Consider the following 20,133-nt stretch of genomic DNA (forward strand, 5'->3'; position numbering starts at 1 on the left):
TGAACGCCCGATATTCGAGTTTTAACTTCATAAAACACATGTCCTGTTGGTGTAGTGACAGATCGAAAAACAAAGGCGAAAAAAATTGTTAAGTTGACAGTTTTCACAGATATGCGTTTGGTTAGCTTATTTATCGTTTCTTGCTATTTGTTACTAAAACAACGTGACAAGGCTCAAAGATGATAAAAATGTATGAAAAACATCAATCAAACTTATAAAGTAAACTTAGATTCATTAATCGCGATTAAATGAAGAATGTAAAATCTATTTGAAAAAAAACGAGATTCACGTCGCCATATAAACGCGTTCATTGTTCAATGAGAACTTAGTTTAATTAAACGTTTAAGTGTGATTAGTGAAATTCCCCTTAATGTATCATAACGAAGGATTACCCTAAGAAACAAGAGCAGAAGTTATTTGAAGTCATTTTATTTTAGTGCGATTCACCTAAGAAATAGAACGCGTTTAGTGTACACTAAATTGGTTCTACACGTATAAACGCGTTTATAGCACCAAATTGCATTTCACTAACATGAAGTTCACAACAAATCTGAGTTTTATCTTCAGAACGTCCAATGTTGCACGGTTAAATTTCATTAAAGCCGTTAAAGTCCTGCCAGTGTAGTGTCATGGCGAATCGAAAATCATAGACGAAAAAAATTATGCGTTTGGTTAAGTTTTATAAAACAAAGTTGTGCGATTGGTGAAATAATCCCTTGGACGTATGTCCAAGGGATTATTTCACCAATATATCGTTCAGTAGTATTACTCAACGACGTACTACTGAAAACAAAAACAATAATTGCAGTATATTATTTTTATGGGAGACATGGACACGACTGCGGTCGAAGTTCAAAACGAAATGACTAAGCAAACTTGCAGTTGACGTCATATTTTTTTTCTTCAGAAGGCATTTTGCCACTAAACCTGAAAAATATACTGAGGGCCGCAAGATTGAAGCTTACGGGGAAGTGGACTAGATAAGATTGTAGCAGGGTAGGAACGGTCTAATTCCTAAGAGATTGCGTGTCCAAAAAAAAAAGAGTGAGGCGAGATGATTTACTAGATAAATCTCACAAGATATATCCTAAGATATCTTATAATCTCACAGTCAAACAAAATTCTTAAGTAAATAAAGTTCACACACAATATAATCAATTTATCATAGCATTTACTAAATCGTTTGTTTGGGAAACATTGTTAAAATAGCACGTAATTTGCTAACAGTTATATATATTAAATAAGCCTGCTTTTATCGTAGAAATAAAATTCAATGATATAATTTCGATAAAAATAAGTTAAGACAATTTAATTCTTCAAGCCCCATAAGAGCACCGGTGATCGCGACAACAATAGAATGCAAAAGAATTTCCTGGAATCTGCGATCGAAGTATTAATGAAAATAAAACGCAGAGCTAATTTTTGATTTGGGACTAATCTGGAATACATAATCTCAAAACATGATTAAATAGATGATGGCGAACTGAGCCAGGGCCTCGCTGGCAAGCAAGCTCGAGTTAATTGCGAAGTTTACCGAACGATGCATGAGTTTCGGTTTCGGTTTCGGCTATATTTTGGCCGAAACCGAAACTAAGGCCGAAGCTAGATTTTTTGGCCGAAACTGGCCGAAACTGAAACCGAAACCGAAAGTTCGGTCGGTCACTAGTCTCTACCCTTGAACTTTATTCCATTTCGCATTTCTATTGTACGGCGAAGTTATTAAGTAATTTACAATCATCATCATTGTTTATTTCTACTGCCGTGGCGCAGTTGTACCGTAGAAAACTGATCTGAAAGTTCAAGGTCACTGCCGCGACATATCTTATATCTTTAAAATCATTTGTAGAGAATGTCATTTTATTCGTGTTTTATCGAATACCGAGCAAAGCTCGTTTACACAGCTAGTTATATAAATTAATATGATATCCGTAATAATTCAATTTAGGCTCATATTTTACCCTGCAACATAAGAATATTACCTTAACAAAATTGGATTGGGATAAGAAAGGAGTCGCAAGGCGTAGGATTAATATAATAATATGCCAAAAAGCTTTGATATAATATTACCAAACATAGAAGTCAACCGAACAAAGTTTCTAACGATATTACGCTACTCACCTGCTGAATAATATTTGATTATAGTAAAAAACTAGTTTTAAGAACTGCCTATTTTCACCAACGGTCTCCTAACGCTAAGTGTTCCCTGGCGATCTTTGCGGGTCAAATATCTCTTAAAACAAACACATTTTAAAAAAAAGCAATGTTTTTCAAACGTTCTTACGCACTAAAGACGAACGTGACACACAATAATTCGTGAAATCTTGAAGGATACGTACCCTTAATGGCCGCTAGGGGACCACTTAGCGTTAGGAGGCGGTTGATGAAAACAGGCATAAATCTTGCATTTTTAAAAGGAGGTGTGTCTTCAATCGACTGAATACTTATGGGTCTTATTTATGGCTTGCCTTGCCCGCTGCTGTTTAGCAGAACTAGGCTCAAGTGTATCGCTCAGACTTGGCATATGCAAAAAGGGTGGTCAAAATAATGGACTCTCTTCGGGGTTGTTTGGGGCCTTTGTGACATTTGAGGGAACATAAAGTAGAGTCTGTCTTGCATGAAGATTTCCCTGTCAAATACAAGTCATGTTCAAGCCATTCCCTGAGTTTTAATCTTTGCCCTAAACTGAAATATTTAATTTTGGTAACGTCGTAATGTAATTGTGCACGACAGACAGTAAATAGTGTATGGACTATGGACATTTCAGTGAAAAATAGTGCCATTCAATGGGATGGGTTTAGAGCCAGTGTGGTAGTGCCGATTTCTGTAACCGAAAAGTGAGGGAGATAGTATACATCTCGAGCGGGCTATCCTTGTCCCAGACAAGGAAGTCCCGTGCGAAAGGGACAGCCAGAGGCGACCGTTATGTCGGGGGGCGGCGAGGTAGTATAAATATAGGAAAAATAGATTTTTACAATTATTTCGGTTACGGAGGTCGGCACGAACATGTTTATTATGTAAAATTATAGCTAAGAGAATTGTACAAATAAAACCAATGTATATTTTGTAAATTAATGTAATTTTCGTGGAAACTCAATAAATTTTCCTTCCAAGGGGGTGAGGCATGGAATGTTCTAGAAGCTGGGTACCGGGGCCGATATAAATATGGGTCGGCCGCCATAGTACGACACTCGCTCTCCAACGTTGCCCAGCTTCGGAACTACTGTGTGCTTGCTACCTGGAACAAGACTGAAAAAGTGTTTAAATTCATCTCCTCATCAAATAATCATCATCATCATCCTCATTACTACAAGAAACGCTGACCTAGGCGATCTACGGGGAATTAGCGCAAGCTGTCCCCCACATTGTATGGTCCTTCGCAAAGCCGGATTCTACGGCCGGATTCTCTCCGAGGAAAAAAGAAAATCAAGAAGCCAGTGCGGTCAGTGAAGAAAGATGTCCAAATCGAAGGCTTCAAGCATCGCCGATGGGGCCGAACGAGCGAGTCAAACCGGAGTCCAGACGAGAAGCGGAGCATCGACGCGCCCCGCGGCTCCACCGGTCGAAGAACAGGAGGAAAACTCCAGGGAAACCGCCGAAACGTCCGAAACAGAACAAACCTCGACGGAACGAACCTCTACCACCGCCAGCGAGAAAACAGCAGTAGAAGAGGACTCACGACGGAAGAAGCGTGCGCCTCAGGGAAAGGAAAGCAGGAGGAAAATTTTGGAAGCTGAGGAAAAGCTGGCGGAATTGAAACTGGCAGAGGCACGTGCATCGCTCGCCCTCGCAGAAGCCAAGCTGGCCAGGGAAAAGGCCATGCTGGCCTGCGGAGACGAGGAGGGAAACGAGGTAGCAGAAAAGGAAACGGACAAGGTGGAAGAGTGGCTGCAAGGGCAAACCATTAACCCTGCGGCCGAGGAAAAAGAAAAGCAGAACGAAAATGAAGAAAAGAAAAATGAAAATTCGGAAAATGAACCGGAGCACAGAAAAGCTGAAGAAAAACAGAAGAGCAGCGACATCACTTCGCTGGCGGCGGCGCTCACACAGGCCGTCCGCATGTCAAGAGACGCCCCCAGGTTTCTCCAAGAGCTTCCCCCGTTCGCCGGACATTCGACGGGGTGGCTCGGCTACAGGGCGGCGTACTACGAGACTGAAGAAATGTTCTCGCACACCGAGAATACTATGAGGCTAAGAAGAAGCCTCAAGGGAGCAGCCCTCGAAGCGGTCGAGAGTCTACTCATCAGCCAACCGGAGCCGCGAGCAGTCATCCAGGCGCTGGAAAGAAGATTCGGCCGTCCAGACACACTGGCGATGGGTGAAATACAGAAAATCAAGGCGTTGGGCAGGCTGAGTGACAGCCCGCGCGAAATCTGCATATTTGCTAACAAGATAGCGAATGTGGTGGCCACGCTGGAGACACTTAAAAAGGTACACTATATGTTTAATCCTGAATTAGTGAAAAGTATTGTAGAAAAGCTGCCGCCCATTCTGCGCAACAAGTGGTACGATTTTGCCGCAAGAAGAAAAGAAGATACGTCGGACTTGAAGAAGATGACCCTGTTCCTCAATGAAGAAGCCGACAAATGCAGTGCGTATGCGCTGCCCGAGGAGACCGAACCTCACCCGGAGAGGCCCCAGAGAAGAAGACTGGAACGGGCTTTCGCCACAGAGGTAAGTGGCAGGAAAAGGTGCCCGATGTGCCAGAACGAACACCACTTGACGGAGTGCAAGCAGTTCCTCGGGACCCCTGTGAACGAGCGCTGGAACATAGCGAAAAAGAACCGCATCTGTTTTCAATGTTTGCGGAGCAACCACCGCCGAGGGGGCTGCGGGGCAAAGAGGTGTAGTGTCAACGGGTGCGGCATGGCGCACCACCGCCTGCTGCATCACTCCAGACCACCGGCAGACCAGCAACAGCCGACGGCGCCGCCACAGGCCATGGAAGCAGGGGAGGCAGCGACCGTGGAAATAGTGAGCAGCACCAACTGCCTTCAGGAACGACAAGCCTTCCTAAAGGTCGCTCCGGTCACGGTCTTCGGCAAGAACAGCACCAGAATAGACACCTACGCACTCATGGACGACGGCAGCACAGTAACACTCATCGATGAAGACCTGGCGGAGCTCCTCCACCTGGACGGGCCTCGCCACGACATGTGGGTGCAGGGCCTCAGTGATACAAAGAAGTACGAAAACAGCAAAAAGGTAAGCTTCAAGATAAGGGGGCGCCACTGTAAAGAAGAGTACGGCGTGGGGAGTGCAAGAACAGTAAAGAAGCTGCTATTCACGCCGCAGAAAATTCGCAAGGAAGACCTGCACGACTGCGCGCACCTGAGGGGCCTTGAAGACCACCTGATATACGAAAATGCGCGCCCGAGAATCCTGCTGGGTCAAGACAACTGGGAGTTGCTGCTGGCCCTCGAGACGAAAACGGGAAGGAGAAACCAGCCGGTCGCATCCCACACACGACTCGGTTGGGTGCTGCACGGATACAGGTCGTCACATACGCAAACTATAGCCTTCTGTGGCCACACAGTAGCCAAAAAAGAGGAGAAGACAGAAGACAATATGGAAAACATGATGAAGAGGTTTTTCGACCTGGAATCACTTGGGATCGAAGCCAGAAAACAGAAAAATGACCCAGAAGAGCGTGCGCTGGAGATACTTAAGAAAACCAGTCGAAGACTTCCTGATGGGCGCTTCGAAACCGCGCTGCTCTGGAAGGACGAGAAGGAAGTCATTCCCAACAACTACAACGATGCCTGGAAGCGTCTCAGGTCCCTGGAAAAGAAGCTGGATCGAGACCCGGGCCTGAAAGAAAAATACGAAGAAAGAATAAACAACCTGCTGGAATCCGGATACGCAGTGCCAGCACAGGAGCCACCGGCAGCAGGGAGAACGTGGTACTTACCTCACTTCGCCGTGTGCAACCCAGCGAAACCAAAAATCAGGTTAGTACACGACGCCGCGGCCAGATCCCATGGCCGCAGCCTCAATGACATGCTGCTCTCCGGCCCCGACCTTCTTCAGTCGCTGCCAGGAGTCATCATGAGGTTCCGCCGACACTCTGTGGCGGTAACCGCGGACATCAAGGAGATGTTCATGCGCATCCGCGTCCGGAAAGAAGACCGGGACGCACTCCGCTTCCTGTGGAGAGGTAACGAACGAGAAGAAAAGCCGCAAGAGTACCAGATGGCGTCCCTTATCTTCGGGGCCACGTCATCGCCATGCACGGCTCTGTACGTAAAAAACAAGAATGCAGAAGAGTTCCAGGAAAAATATCCGCGTGCTGTAGCGGAAATCAAGAAAAACCACTACATGGACGACTTCATATCTAGCTTCCCGAGTGAAGAAGAAGCACTGGAGACATCGCAGGAAGTCGACATGGTCCACCGGCACGCCGGGTTCGAGCTGCGAGGCTGGACATCGAATAGCGAAGCCATACGCCGACGTCTCGGGAACGACCGAGACTCCAAGGAGGTCCCTGTGGGAGAAGACTGCGCAGACAAGACGCTGGGAATATGGTGGGAGGCGCATGAAGACCTGCTGCGCTTCAACCTGAACGAGGCGAAGATACCTCGCACCATCATGAGCGAGGAGCGGGCCCCCACGAAGCGTGAAGCCCTCAGTGTCGTGATGTCATTGTTCGATCCGCTCGGACTACTGTCACCGCTCACCATGCCCGCTAAGAAGTTCATGCAGGAGACCTGGAGGTACGGCACCGGATGGGACGAGCCCATACCGGAGCAGCTCGTCCCCAAGTGGACGGCGTGGACAAGAGATCTACAACAAGTAAGAAAAATAAAGATTCCCCGCTGCTACAACCTGCAGCCTGAAATGGTAAGTGAAATGCATACCTTTGTCGACGCGAGTGAAGAGGCATACGCCGCAGCTGTCTACATTCGTATGGTGCGCGAGGACGGAGCAGTACACACGGCGCTCGTGGCAGCCAAAAGCCGCGTAGCCCCGCTGAAGCCGACGTCCATCCCGCGCCTGGAGCTGCAAGCTGCTCTACTGGGTACCCGCCTCGCGAAGACTGTGGAGAAAGAACTAGAAGTCGAGCTGGTAAGGAAAACATACTGGAGCGATTCCCGCACAGTGCTGGCGTGGATACGCGCCGAGCCGCGGGCCTACAAAACGTTCGTCGCGCACCGCCTCGCCGAAATAGAGGAAACAACGAAAGTCAGCGAGTGGCGATGGGTGCCGACGAAAGAAAATGTGGCCGACGACGCGACGCGCGCCACACCCACGGACTTCGGAGCCGCCCACCGATGGTTCAGCGGGCCCGAATTCCTGAAAAAAGAAGAAAAATTCTGGCCGAAAGAAGGAAAACCGGCGGAGAAAACGGACACGGGTGAAGAAAAGTGTTTTGTCGCACGATACATCGCGCTACAAGACAGTTTACCCGACATCGAACGCATAGGAAGATGGAAGACGTTGATACGAGCTACAGGTCGTGTACTACAGTTCATTGACCTCTGTCGTTCCCCGCGAGAAACCGTGGCAGCTGTGCGACAACGCACAAAGAAGAATAAAGAAAAGGATGCGGCCTGGGACTCGCGGCGATCGAAGAAAGGAAAATCCGCGACACGAATGGATCCAGTTACGCGAAGAAAATACGTCGCACTCGACGCACGGTACCTCACTCGTGCCGAGGCACTCTGGCTGCGCCGAATGCAAGAAGAATCCTATAGCAAAGAAAGAAAACGAATAGAAGAAAACCGTTCTCCAGCGGCGGGAGACCGCCTCGCCTCGCTGAGTGTCCACCTGGAGGAGGGCCTCATCAAGCTACGGGGTCGAGTAGCAGCCGCAGAAGACATCAGCCGGGAAACCAACAACCCGGTTATCATGGATGGCAGCCACAGGTACACGAAATTATATATCCAACAGATACACGAAGAAATGCATCACGGCGGAGTAGAAGCAACCGTGAACGAGATCCGGCAGAGGTTCTGGGTGACCCGGATACGCCCCACAGTCAAGGGTGTGATCCGGGCCTGCCTGGCCTGCCGCATACGCCGAGCCAAGCCGACGTGTCCGGCCACGGGCGACCTGCCCGTCGCCCGGCTGGCGCACCACGCGCGGCCATACACCTTCACAGGGCTTGACTATTTCGGCCCTGTGGAGGTCACCGTGGGCAGACATCGAGAGAAGAGATGGGTGGCCCTCTTCACATGTCTCACCATGAGGGCCGTCCACCTGGAGGTGGTGACGTCTCTCAGCGCCGACTCCGCCATCGCAGCACTGCGGAGGTTCGTCGCCCGACGAGGACAACCGACTGAACTATGGTCGGACAACGCGACCTGCTTCAAGGCCGCCGAGAAGGAGCTACAACAAGAATGGGAAAAGTATAAGAGCGAAGTCAACGCCCGCCGCATCAACTGGCGGTACATCCCTCCGTCCGCCCCCTTCATGGGCGGTGCGTGGGAGCGGCTGGTGCGGAGCGTGAAGGAGTCCCTGCGAGTCACTCTACACGAGCAGCATCCGAGCGACGAGACCCTCTACACACTCCTTGTAGAGGCGGAAAACATCATCAACTCGAGACCACTTACCTATGTCTCGGTTGACCCCGAGGAGCCCGAGGCCTTGACCCCCAACCACATACTGCTGGGGTCGGGCTGCCATGTACCTGCTCCAGGAAGATTCGAAGAAGAAAAGACATCGGTGCGGCAGCTGTGGAAGCGCGCGCAGCACCTGGCAGACGTGTTCTGGCGGAGGTGGGTGAGGGAGTACCTCCCACTCCTCCAGCACCGCCGGGAGCCACACACCCGAGGCTCCGATCCCGCGGTGGGTGACGTCGTTATCATATGCGACTCGAACCTACCGCGCAACATCTGGCCACGCGGGAAGATCAAGAGGACATATCCAGGCAAGGACGGCGTGGTACGGGTCGTGGACGTGGAGACCGCGAACGGCCACGTTCTCCGGCGGCCCACCAAGAAGATCGTCGTGCTACCGGGGGTGTCGCCTGCGCGACCGGCGGGAGAAATGTGCACGACAGACAGTAAATAGTGTATGGACTATGGACATTTCAGTGAAAAATAGTGCCATTCAATGGGATGGGTTTAGAGCCAGTGTGGTAGTGCCGATTTCTGTAACCGAAAAGTGAGGGAGATAGTATACATCTCGAGCGGGCTATCCTTGTCCCAGACAAGGAAGTCCCGTGCGAAAGGGACAGCCAGAGGCGACCGTTATGTCGGGGGGCGGCGAGGTAGTATAAATATAGGAAAAATAGATTTTTACAATTATTTCGGTTACGGAGGTCGGCACGAACATGTTTATTATGTAAAATTATAGCTAAGAGAATTGTACAAATAAAACCAATGTATATTTTGTAAATTAATGTAATTTTCGTGGAAACTCAATAAATTTTCCTTCCAAGGGGGTGAGGCATGGAATGTTCTAGAAGCTGGGTACCGGGGCCGATATAAATATGGGTCGGCCGCCATAGTACGACACTCGCTCTCCAACGTTGCCCAGCTTCGGAACTACTGTGTGCTTGCTGAAAAAGTGTTTAAATTCATCTCCTCATCAAATAATCATCATCATCATCCTCATTACTACAAGAAACGCTGACCTAGGCGATCTACGGGGAATTAGCGCAAGCTGTCCCCCACAGTAATATACTGTACTTGGAAATCTTGAGGTACGCCTTAATTTAAGTAGCCTTTGAGTAGCCGTCGGATTTGCCAAAGAAAGTGATCGTACTAACCTTGGAGTAGATTACGACACTCAGACCGGTTACTTATCGCGAGCGGACTTTATCTGAGCGGATTACTGGCGCGGAGTACTAGTTATGACACGTCACCATAACTACACTGAAGTAAAGTAAATAGTGTATAATCATCATTATTATCTTTGAGGTTGGCAACGCACTTGTGGTTTATCTAGCGTTGCGACTTGTGAGTTGTGAGTGTCCATGGTCGACGGTTTGCTGACTAACCATTTAAAAACTAACGTCTCAACGATCTAGGCTTCATATTTTGCACTGCTACCCATGCTTAGCAACCATCTTTTAATCATCTTGCTGATTGTCTATCCAGCATATTAAATAAATATATTTAAATGTATTCGATACAACTGTTGCATACATTCTAGAATGCAGATGTTTGTATGTTTTTTTTTTAATGAAAGACAAACGAGCAAACGGGTCACCTAATGGAAAGCAACTTCCGTCGCCCATGGACACTCGCAGCATCAGAAGAGCTGCAGGTGCGTTGCCGGCCTTTTAAGAGGGAATAGGGTAATAGGGGAGGGTAGGGATGGGAAGGGAAGGGAATAGGGGAGGATAGGGAAGGGAATTGGGCCTCCGGTAAACTCACTCACTCGGCGAAACACAACGCAAGCTCTGTTTCACGCCGGTTTTCTGTGAGAACGTGGTATTTCTCCGGTCGAGCCGTCCCATTCGTGCCGAAGCATGGCTCTCCCACGTATGAAATTACGTACTACAATTTGATTTAAGACCTGTTGGGAATGACAGTCTTTCCAGACCTACACCCCTGTTCCAGTTCTGTCAAAAACTGACTGCAAAAGCCTGTTAATATTCTAGCATGTTGTGTTATACAGGGTGTAACAAAACTAAGTGATAATACTTTAGGGTGTGTATGGGTCTAACTTACTACAGTTTACTAAGTTACTTCTAAGTTCTATGTAGAATAACTTTTTTCACCTTTGTGTGGAAAAAATCATGACGGGCGAACGCTTGCCCAATGCCCATACAAATCACAAAAAAAATGTTGCTCTTTCAATGCTGCTACTTCTACAGTGAACTTTATATAATCAACACACACACCTTTAAGTATTATTACTAAGGGCCTGTTTCACCACTTCCTGATAAGGCTATCCACCAATTAACTTGACAGATCAAGTATGGAGAATCTGTCAAAAAAGTTGTGAATAGCCTATTAGGCACTTTATCAGAAAGTGGTGAAACAGGCCCTTAGTATTGTTATACATACTTTGTATAACTAGTCCGACTCTAAATATTCGTTATTCGAGATTTCTAGCAGCGATTGACCAACCGGTTGTCGACCGTGGTTATTGCGATACCTGACTATACAATTGACAATTACTTGCCCACTTGACGGACGGAGGCTCTCGTTGGTTAATTATCATTGAGGAGAGCTCAATAATAAAAGCATAAACTTATAATTATAAAGCTGAAGAGTTTAGAACGATTTTCATGCGATTTGTCGCAAAGCGTAGAACATTTGCGGAAAATGTATGGTTCTAGGCGAATTAAGCCGTGCCTAAAAATCTAGTATGTTATTAATCAAGTCACAAAGGTAATGCTATATTTTATTTATTGACTCTTTAAATAAAATCGGATCAGTGTTTTGGCGCTACCTGCGCTTAAAAAAATACGGTATATTATGTACATGAATTTATTTTTGGCTTTTATATAGTTGGGTAAAAATATTAATTAAGGATTATAATCACCTTTTACGTGACACGTTTCAAATCTAAATTGACCTAAACATTCCTTGCATTCCTAAAAGGTTTCAGCTGCGAATAAATAGAAATAGCACAATAAGCATTCTAAAACTCAACTCTATTATTCGATCGAGAGGCTAGGTGACCTAAATCGTGACCTACAAAACCTATTGACCGTCTAAATTTAATTGTCGCAGGCAATGGAGCAAGAAATACCCCATCTGTATAATACTGAGCGAGAAGGAGAAAATTCAAGTGCTAGAAAAGGAGAGCTCTACCAGTGAAAAGAAGTCTGAACTAGATAAGAAGATTAAGGAGGTTCTACCGGAAGCGGAGATAAATGACGTCAATACTAGTCCCGAAAAGAAGAAGAAGTTCGTATGGAGAAGAAGAGAAAAGAGGTAAGTTTTTAATAGATATACTGGGTGAATCTTGTTGTGTCATTTATAATTTGTATAAAGTTAATTATGAAGCTTTTATGGTTGAAAAGAATTATTGTTAAAATACACAAAGTATTTAATAAAATTTTTGCTTAGCTGAAAAGCGTTTCATACCTACCTGCAACTTATAATATTATACTTACTGCCTTACCATAATTATAATGTTCTTAACGTAATTTAATGCTTTTTTTTTGCAGTATACCGAACAGCGAAAATGAACCAGGGAGGGAAGGCTTACGGCATAGGATAGCCAGGAAAATACACAATAAAGGTGCTGATTAAAACTATCTACATAATAAATAATGTTCATTATATAAAATAATATCAATTATTATTACTAAGTACATAATAAAATTATCACTAATTATACCAGCGTTATAACAATGTTTAAGCTAGTGTACTATCAGAGAAGTTGATTCCTATGCAAATCGGGGACCTAAGTAGTTTGGTCGCGTTACGTCAAACCCAGGAACAGGACCCAATTAACATGAATTGACATATTCGACCAAATAACGTTGGTCTGTCAATTGCATAGGAATCAACTTCCTCGATGGTACATTTTAAACATCTTATCTCTCGAAGTAATAAAGGTTACGTTTAACCTCTGTCTCATTAATTTTGTAAACAATAATACCTTCTGTCTTAAACTCTAATTTTGTAAAATTAGTTTCTTAGGTTTTTCGGTAGGAGTTTATCTTTTCAACATCTAGTCAACAGACAATCTTCTGACATATTTTCTCTGTAACCGAGCATTATTAGACTTTAAATAAAAATCTAACTTCCAAATATACTTATGTCTTTCTTCTTTTCATAGATAAGAAGACAGAAACTGCATCTACCAGTACAGAACCCGAACAGCCTGATAGATTATCACAAGAGGAAACAATGATAGAGCTGGATGACGTCACAACAAAATCCGTAGCCAGTAAAGAGGACGAAGATGATATCGATGACAGCGAGATATCTAGGATAAAGGAGTTTCTAGATGAAGCGGTAAGTTCGATTTTTAGACTTAAGGCTTCAGTCTCGAAATCAGCGGGCAGCGGAGCGGTGACGGCAGCGGCGCGCGGGCGGCGCGTTCCAATGTATCCAATGATTTATGACACGCTACCGCGCTAGACGGCTTATCCATATAAATTTATACAATATTTACTGCCAGGCCCCGCTGCCAGCGGATTTCGAGACTGAAGCCTAAAACTCAAGTATCAATTAATTTGGAATATTTTGTCTACATTCCACCATGGAATATTTCCAAACGTGTCTGTCTGTTTATAACCTCTTCACGTTGAAAAGTCACGACACATAATATCGTATCGCTGTCGGTAACCAGGCATGAAGTTGGCTACGGCTAGGCGACACCGCGCTTACGGCTCGCCGACTACAGGCCGGCGTTTAAAACCAAACGAAGTGAGGCGATTATGTTACGACTCCGATTAGTGTGCGTTACAGTAGGAAGTTTTATACAAACAACTTATAATATTTAGGGGCTGTTTCACCATTTTCTGATAATTGCCGGATAGGCTATGTACAACTTATCTGATACATACTCTATAGTCTATACTGTATCTGTCAAATAAGTTGTGTATAGCATTCAAATTCAAATTCATTTATTTTTGCGTATGTGTGTTACAATAATTTAGGTCTTATATTTGATATTAGGTTCAACACATAGGCCTTTGTTGGCATGCAAAATTAACAATAGAGCATATCCCGAACTTATCGGGAAGTGGTGAAACGAGCTGTAGTTACAGATATTATGTATTTAGGACCTGTTTTAACCACAAGAAATGATGATGACAGGAACAAGAGGAGGGGGCAGAGAGCCAGGCGGAGGGGGAGTGGAGCGTGCACGTCAGACCGTCCACCGACAGACACGCCCGCCTGTTCCTGTTCACGCGCACCGGCCGGGACAAGCACGACTGGTGAGTGACGATGATGATGATTATGATGGTGATGATGACACATCTGAGAGCAGTTACATGTGTTTCGCTTTTGATTGCTGTTTTGTTTACTACCATTGTAATACAAGTTACAACACAGAGAGAATATGCCACTTACTAAAGTGGCATATTCTCTGTGTGTTGTACTACGTACTACATACTAATGTAGTGTGTAGTGGCATATCATTCGGCATGTTTTCTGAAAGTGGCGTATTATTTTGCTACTGAACCTTTTGGAATTTTCTATTAATAAGGCAAATGCCACTGTCGAGTGTAATCGATATTGGCATATAATTCGACGTGTTTTGTCAAAGTGTCATAATAATTACAATTTTCCCTATTTCTTAGGTACCGTCGACTCCTGACGGCAGTTTCGGAGGCGAACGCGTCAGCGGAGTCGTCAGCAGCCGATGACAACAAGTCTGTCAATGAGGAAACCAAAGATGGCATTGAAATGGGTGCTTACAAACTCGCAGAGAAAGACACCGTGTCGTTTGCTAAGGTATTTTACGCCTTATTTTATTGCATAGATACATTGTTCCGTTGCGTTGAATTTTCTGATTGTATGCCAAATTCGCATTGCGGCGGCGAGATTCCTTTGTGTTGAGAGTCCCAACGCATCATCTACCGACCCTCGAGAAGGAGGAGTTCTGGCCGATCGGAGTCGTCTACAGGAGGTTCCGAGGACGACTTCCGAACACGTCGCAGACAATACGTGTTTAGTGTTAGTTTTAGTATAATTCTATGTATGTTAGTATATAATATGGGCCAAGATGCCTGAATTAAAATAATAAATAAATAAAAAATTTAAAAAAATCTCACTCGTCTTTAGTCTTTCACCCACTATATTTTTTTTTGCCGTCATTCTGTCAAAACATTGAACGACAACGCAACGCATCAATGTGACATAATGACTATGAATGCAAAACGCTGCGACAAAACTTCGATACCGTACGGAATAAGCAATAGAGCTTTGGTCGTGCAGAAAAAAAGCAAAGAGTTTATACTTTATGCCGCTAAACATTTTTATACGTGGGAGAGCCATGCTTCGGCACGAATGGGCCGGCTCGACCGGATAAATACCACGTTCTCACAGAAAACCGGCGTGAAACAGCGCTTGCGCTGTGTTTCGCCGAGTGAGTGAGTTTACCGGAGGCCCAATCCCCTAACCCCTACCCTATTCCCTTCCCTACCCTCAACTATTCCCTTCCCTTCCCTTCCCTACACTCCCCTATTACCCTATTCCCTCTTAAAAGGCCGGCAACGCACTTGCAGCTCTTCTGATGCTGCGAGTGTCCATGGGCGACGGAAGTTGCTTTCCATCAGATGACCCGTTTGCTCATTTGCCCCCTTATTTCATAAAAAAAAAAAACATTAATCCTGTTGAATACAAAAGAGATAGGCCGTCGAAATATCGATTTTTTATTCAAAACCTTTGTTTTTCAGAATAAGAACAACGAGTCGAGTTCAGAGGGTGTGACGATAAACGCGACGCCAACACACTCCTCCAGCTTCGAGTCCTACGAGAAAACATTTTTGCCCTACCTACTGAAGGTTATAGAGGTGAGTTTTGAACTGAAAGTCCTCCTCGCCCACACGTCGCGCGACCCGGTCGATTGCATCCGTCAGCACTTCCTATTAATTCATATAAAGCAGTGGGACGGCGGTCTCGCGTCGCGGTCGTCTTGATTCGAATGCTATCTTAAGCTGCAGCAAAGCGACGCGACACTTCATGTTTAATAATACTGATGTTTTGTGCATAGCGTCGCTGTAGCGTAGTTTGAGTTTGAGTTGAGTATGAGAATAAAATAAAAATATTACATAAAATTATTGTAGTGTCACGAAGTACTGACAAGAAATACATCGGACGTTGGTACGACATGCCAGATGAAACGTTCGCCGTCGGAGAGGTCGGAGCGATCGAGCAAAAAGAAGAAGAGGAAAAGTGTTAGCATAAAACAAATTTAAAATCAATAATATGTAGTTTAGTACCAATTGTAAAGAGTTTAGTTACTTACAGTTACTAGTGTATACTATATAACAATAAGAAGTGACATACACACAGTACATAGTTATTTGATATATCTTTTCTCTTCTTCTTTCTCTTTTTCTTTTGGCCAACGCTAAGATTCACTTGCATAGAAACCACGAAGTAAAATATTAGAAGATATAACTATTTGACTAAAATATAGCATAGTTAGAAGATATAAGTATTTGACTAACACATTGTGACTTTTATATCGTGACATTAGCTGTAACCATGATAAACATCCTACATAAAATATTATTTACTAATATCCTTATTCACTATTCATGACTTTATTTCAGTCGGAATGTCTACCACCGGAATGCGCGTGTCGCAAGCTGGCGGCGGAGGTGTCGTGGCTAAACACGCTTGTCGCGCGCGTCATGTTCGACGTGTCGCGCGACCCCTACACTGTCGCGCGACTGCAGGCCAAGATACAACGGAAGTTGCATACGCTCAAGGTGGGAGTTATGACTTATTGGTATAAAGTTAACAAGTGACTTGTTTATCCAAAACCCCAATTGATATTGCTCGCTTGCCAATATTTCTTAACGATAAAAAAGGTGCGTCTCGGGACGCCTGACTGAAATGATAACACAATCTAGACAGACTGGTCCCATAACGCGTTATGTAACAAAGTATTTCATCCTACCGTAAGAAGTTATCACTTCAAAATTAGTAGTAGTATAAAGATCTCAGCGGATCACTTTCGCTCTCTTAGGGCCGCGCTACACCGGAATGGCAGCGGCGAGGCGAACACTTTCAGTGTCATATGATTTTAAACTTTATCTTCATTATTGTAATACATAGTATCGCTTGAGAAATCGCAGCAGCAACGCTTTGAGCAGCCACGGGCGGCCGTAGATTGTTCAAGCGATACTATGACGTATACAATAATGAAGATAAAGTTTAAAATCATATGACACTGAAAGTGCTCGCCTCGCCGCTGCCATTCCGGTGTAGCGCGTCCCTTATTATTCATGGACTAACAGACGCTGATAAACACACACTACTTATATGCGGCCATTGCGTGCGTGCGTCAAGCATACGTTTAACGATTTGATGTAGATCGCATGCGAACTTTATTTTCTTCTATATTTTATTTTATGGTTTTTTCAGTTACCATCATTCATGAGTCCACTAGCTGTCACCAAACTGACACTAGCGGGCTGCCCGATCGTGCGGCGCGTGCGAGCGGCGGCGGCGGACGAGCGCGGGCTGTGGTTACACGCGGACGTCAGCTACGCGGGCGGCGCCAGCATCACCATACTCACCCAGATCAACCTCATGAAGCTGAAGGAGAAGAGTAAGTGTCTATGTAGTCATGAGTCCGCTAGATGTCACCGAGTTGACACTAGCGGGCTGCCCGCTGGAGCGTCACGTGCGAAAAGTTAATTTATTCTAAGAAATGTTGATTATTTTGGCAACATTGTTGACGATAATAATATTCATAAGCTTGTCAACTCGTTCCTAGCTATTTAGCTAGTCGACCATGTTTAAGTATTGACTAAATATCCGCTATCTAGTCTAAAGTCTTATATAATTCTATCTAGCCTTGCTTAGCCTCTATAAAAAGTGTTATATTCCAGGCACAACATTGGATGGTCAGTCAGAAGAGAGCGAAGATGAGGAACCGCAGAAGGAAGTGACCATGTCGCCCGTCAAAGGCATTTCTACTGAGAAACAGCTTAGGGTGAGTTTTTTTATACACTCCTAGGAAAGATATACATAATGTGTTTTAAGTGATACTTTCATTATTATATTTAGCATAGTTAAAAATTATGTTATTACCATTATTTTATTACCATTTATTATCAGACTTTAACATGCAAGATTTTCATTATGCGTCTGACTTCGCGTACGTAAAGTACGTACGTATACGCAATACGTATACGTTAGAGCATTTATACGTCCATGTAATATCTATGTTATCTTCATATCCATTATCTTTGGCTTATAGGGACTATAGAAAATCGTAAGCGACCTTTTGTTATGTTGTAAGAAAGAAAATATTATTTATATATCTACAGAAACGCAAGCCAGCGATATTCGACTCAGACATGGAGGACTCGGCGGAGTCGAGCAGCGACGACGAGAGCCCGCCCGTACAGCCCGTAGACAGCGCTGAGAACATGCTGCCCGCTGACTCCGCGTGAGTATTTTAGGCTGTACAGCAGGGGTTCCCAAACTTATTTTGTCTACTGCCCACTTCAAGAAAAAAATATGTTTTAGCGCCCTCCATTGTTTCAATTTAAACTGCATCCATATGAAGTGAAATTACAAATCACCCCCGAAGCCCATGCTTGGGGGCTGATTTGTACTCTACACAATGCCCCAATTTTTTTTCTGGGTCCCACACCCCCTTTAGACCTTCAGCGCCCGCGGGGAGGGGGGGGGGGGGGGGCGTTATCGGCCACTTTGGGAAAGGCTGCTGTACAGTAATATATTTGAAATAGATGAGTAATTAAAACATCTTAGTATAGTGTCACACGATGAATAAACGATACGAAGCGCTCTTTAAACGTGACACTATTTGTAGCGAGAAGTCTCTTACTCTTCCTGAAAGCAGCGTAACGTTGTGTCGCTGCAGCGTCGACGCTCCGACGTTTTATAAACATGTATCATTTATTGGCACATTGTCGTTGTCCTAAAGGTGGGGTTTTCTATTGACCATTGTGCGTGTAAACTACTAAACAATACAGTTGTAGACCGTGGTTTAATTATTTAATTTATTTTAGATCGACCACTGGCGAGGGAAGCTCAAAAAAGAAGTTCCTACGTATGGTGGACAAAATAGCAACGAATAAGTATTTCCAACAGGTAAGACTGTGTAATATAATAAATAAATAGTAATGAAATATAATAAATAATATCTGATGTCATTCTGAGTGACAGCTGTTTCGCAACGACAATTATTCTACTATTCTACTAGGATTATTAGGTGTTAGCGCGTGGATGATATTGTTAAGAGAGAGTGAGTGTGAAACAGTTACCTCTCAAGAACAACGTGTTAAGATGGCGTTAGTTCTGATTTTGGCCACGAGTGAAAAAAGTCTCTAAATACTAGTCTACTGATTTGGAAATGTTAACAGTACCTTGCTCTAGTATATGCCATTTAATTAATGAGGTTTTAAATAACTTTTGCTACTACCCTCAGGTGACAGAATACAAGTACGTGAAGCGCGGCATGGAAGCGCTGTCGAACACGGACATCAAGCTGCAGCTAGAGCTTGTGGGACTGGACGGCACGCTCGCCATCAACGTGCCGCCGCCGCCGCACGACCGGATATGGCTCGGGTGAGTGTACCCCCGGTGACAGTTCAACACGGACATCAAGCTGCAGCTGGAGCTGGTGGGACTGGACGGCACGCTCGCCATCAACGTGCCGCCGCCGCCGCATGAGCGGATATGGCTCGGGTGAGTGTACCCCCGGTGACAGTACAACACGGACATCAAGCTGCAGCTGGAGCTGGTGGAACTGGACGGCTCGCTCGCCATCAACGTGCCGCCGCCGCCGCACGACCGGATATGGCTCGAGTGAGTGTACCCCCGGTGACAGTACAACACGGACATCAAACTGCAGCTGGAGCTGGTGGGACTGGACGGCACGGCTCAGGTGACAGTAGAGCGATTGTCCTCTTAGAACTTAAAGACAGCGTAAACCAACTAGGCCCCAAAAGACGAGACCGCACTAAGCGACGCTACAGCGAAGCGCCCAGATACCACGACCGTATGTCTCGGAACAGCTATTGTCATCACAGTTACTATAGTTTGTGCGTTTTAGACCCAATTTCACCAACCTCTGTTTGTTAAATTCTAACAAGGCATTACTTAACGGACCTTGGAAAATTAAACAGACTGTTAAAATACTTATGTCCCACAGTAAAAATTTTACAGCGGATTAGTAAATGCAATGTTAAGTGAACAACGAGTGAACAACTATCAATTCGTTCATTCTTGTTATAACGCGACGAAATTGCAATGTACAATATTAATACGACATGTTTGCTGCAATGTGTCACTTTCTTCCATAGTAGTATAATAGTAGACAATGCGACCAAATTAAAATATCACTGATCGCATACATTTGTTACTCTATAATAGTTCTTCTTAATTTATCAAGTTAATAATTATTATCTGTCAAAGCTGAAAACATGAATCATAATACAAACTTTTATTTACATATTTCGGTTTGGTAATTTTGATACAAGTTAGTATATTTGCAATGTCAAGGAAAATCCGAAGGCTGAATTTTTGGCAAAGTGAAAATAAATAATTATTCATAACTATGAAAATA

General features: G+C 44.7%; 1 protein-coding gene across 1 annotated transcript in view; it reads left to right on the forward strand.

The window, feature by feature from the left end:
- Window positions 1–20,133, forward strand: part of LOC121732192 (testis-expressed protein 2) — a 28,753-nt gene that overhangs the window by 7,121 nt on the left and 1,499 nt on the right. Inside the window, exons 8-19 of the mRNA XM_042121989.1 lie at window positions 11,628–11,831; window positions 12,068–12,141; window positions 12,685–12,863; window positions 13,671–13,792; window positions 14,159–14,312; window positions 15,257–15,373; window positions 16,139–16,297; window positions 16,956–17,142; window positions 17,426–17,529; window positions 17,867–17,988; window positions 18,575–18,656; window positions 18,994–19,133. Of these exons, the coding sequence (XP_041977923.1) occupies window positions 11,628–11,831; window positions 12,068–12,141; window positions 12,685–12,863; window positions 13,671–13,792; window positions 14,159–14,312; window positions 15,257–15,373; window positions 16,139–16,297; window positions 16,956–17,142; window positions 17,426–17,529; window positions 17,867–17,988; window positions 18,575–18,656; window positions 18,994–19,133 (1,644 nt within the window). The remainder of the gene's footprint in view (window positions 1–11,627; window positions 11,832–12,067; window positions 12,142–12,684; window positions 12,864–13,670; window positions 13,793–14,158; window positions 14,313–15,256; window positions 15,374–16,138; window positions 16,298–16,955; window positions 17,143–17,425; window positions 17,530–17,866; window positions 17,989–18,574; window positions 18,657–18,993; window positions 19,134–20,133) is intronic.

Source organism: Aricia agestis, chromosome 12 (genome assembly GCF_905147365.1).
Source record: "Aricia agestis chromosome 12, ilAriAges1.1, whole genome shotgun sequence".
In the NCBI taxonomy this organism is placed as follows: domain Eukaryota; kingdom Metazoa; phylum Arthropoda; class Insecta; order Lepidoptera; family Lycaenidae; genus Aricia; species Aricia agestis.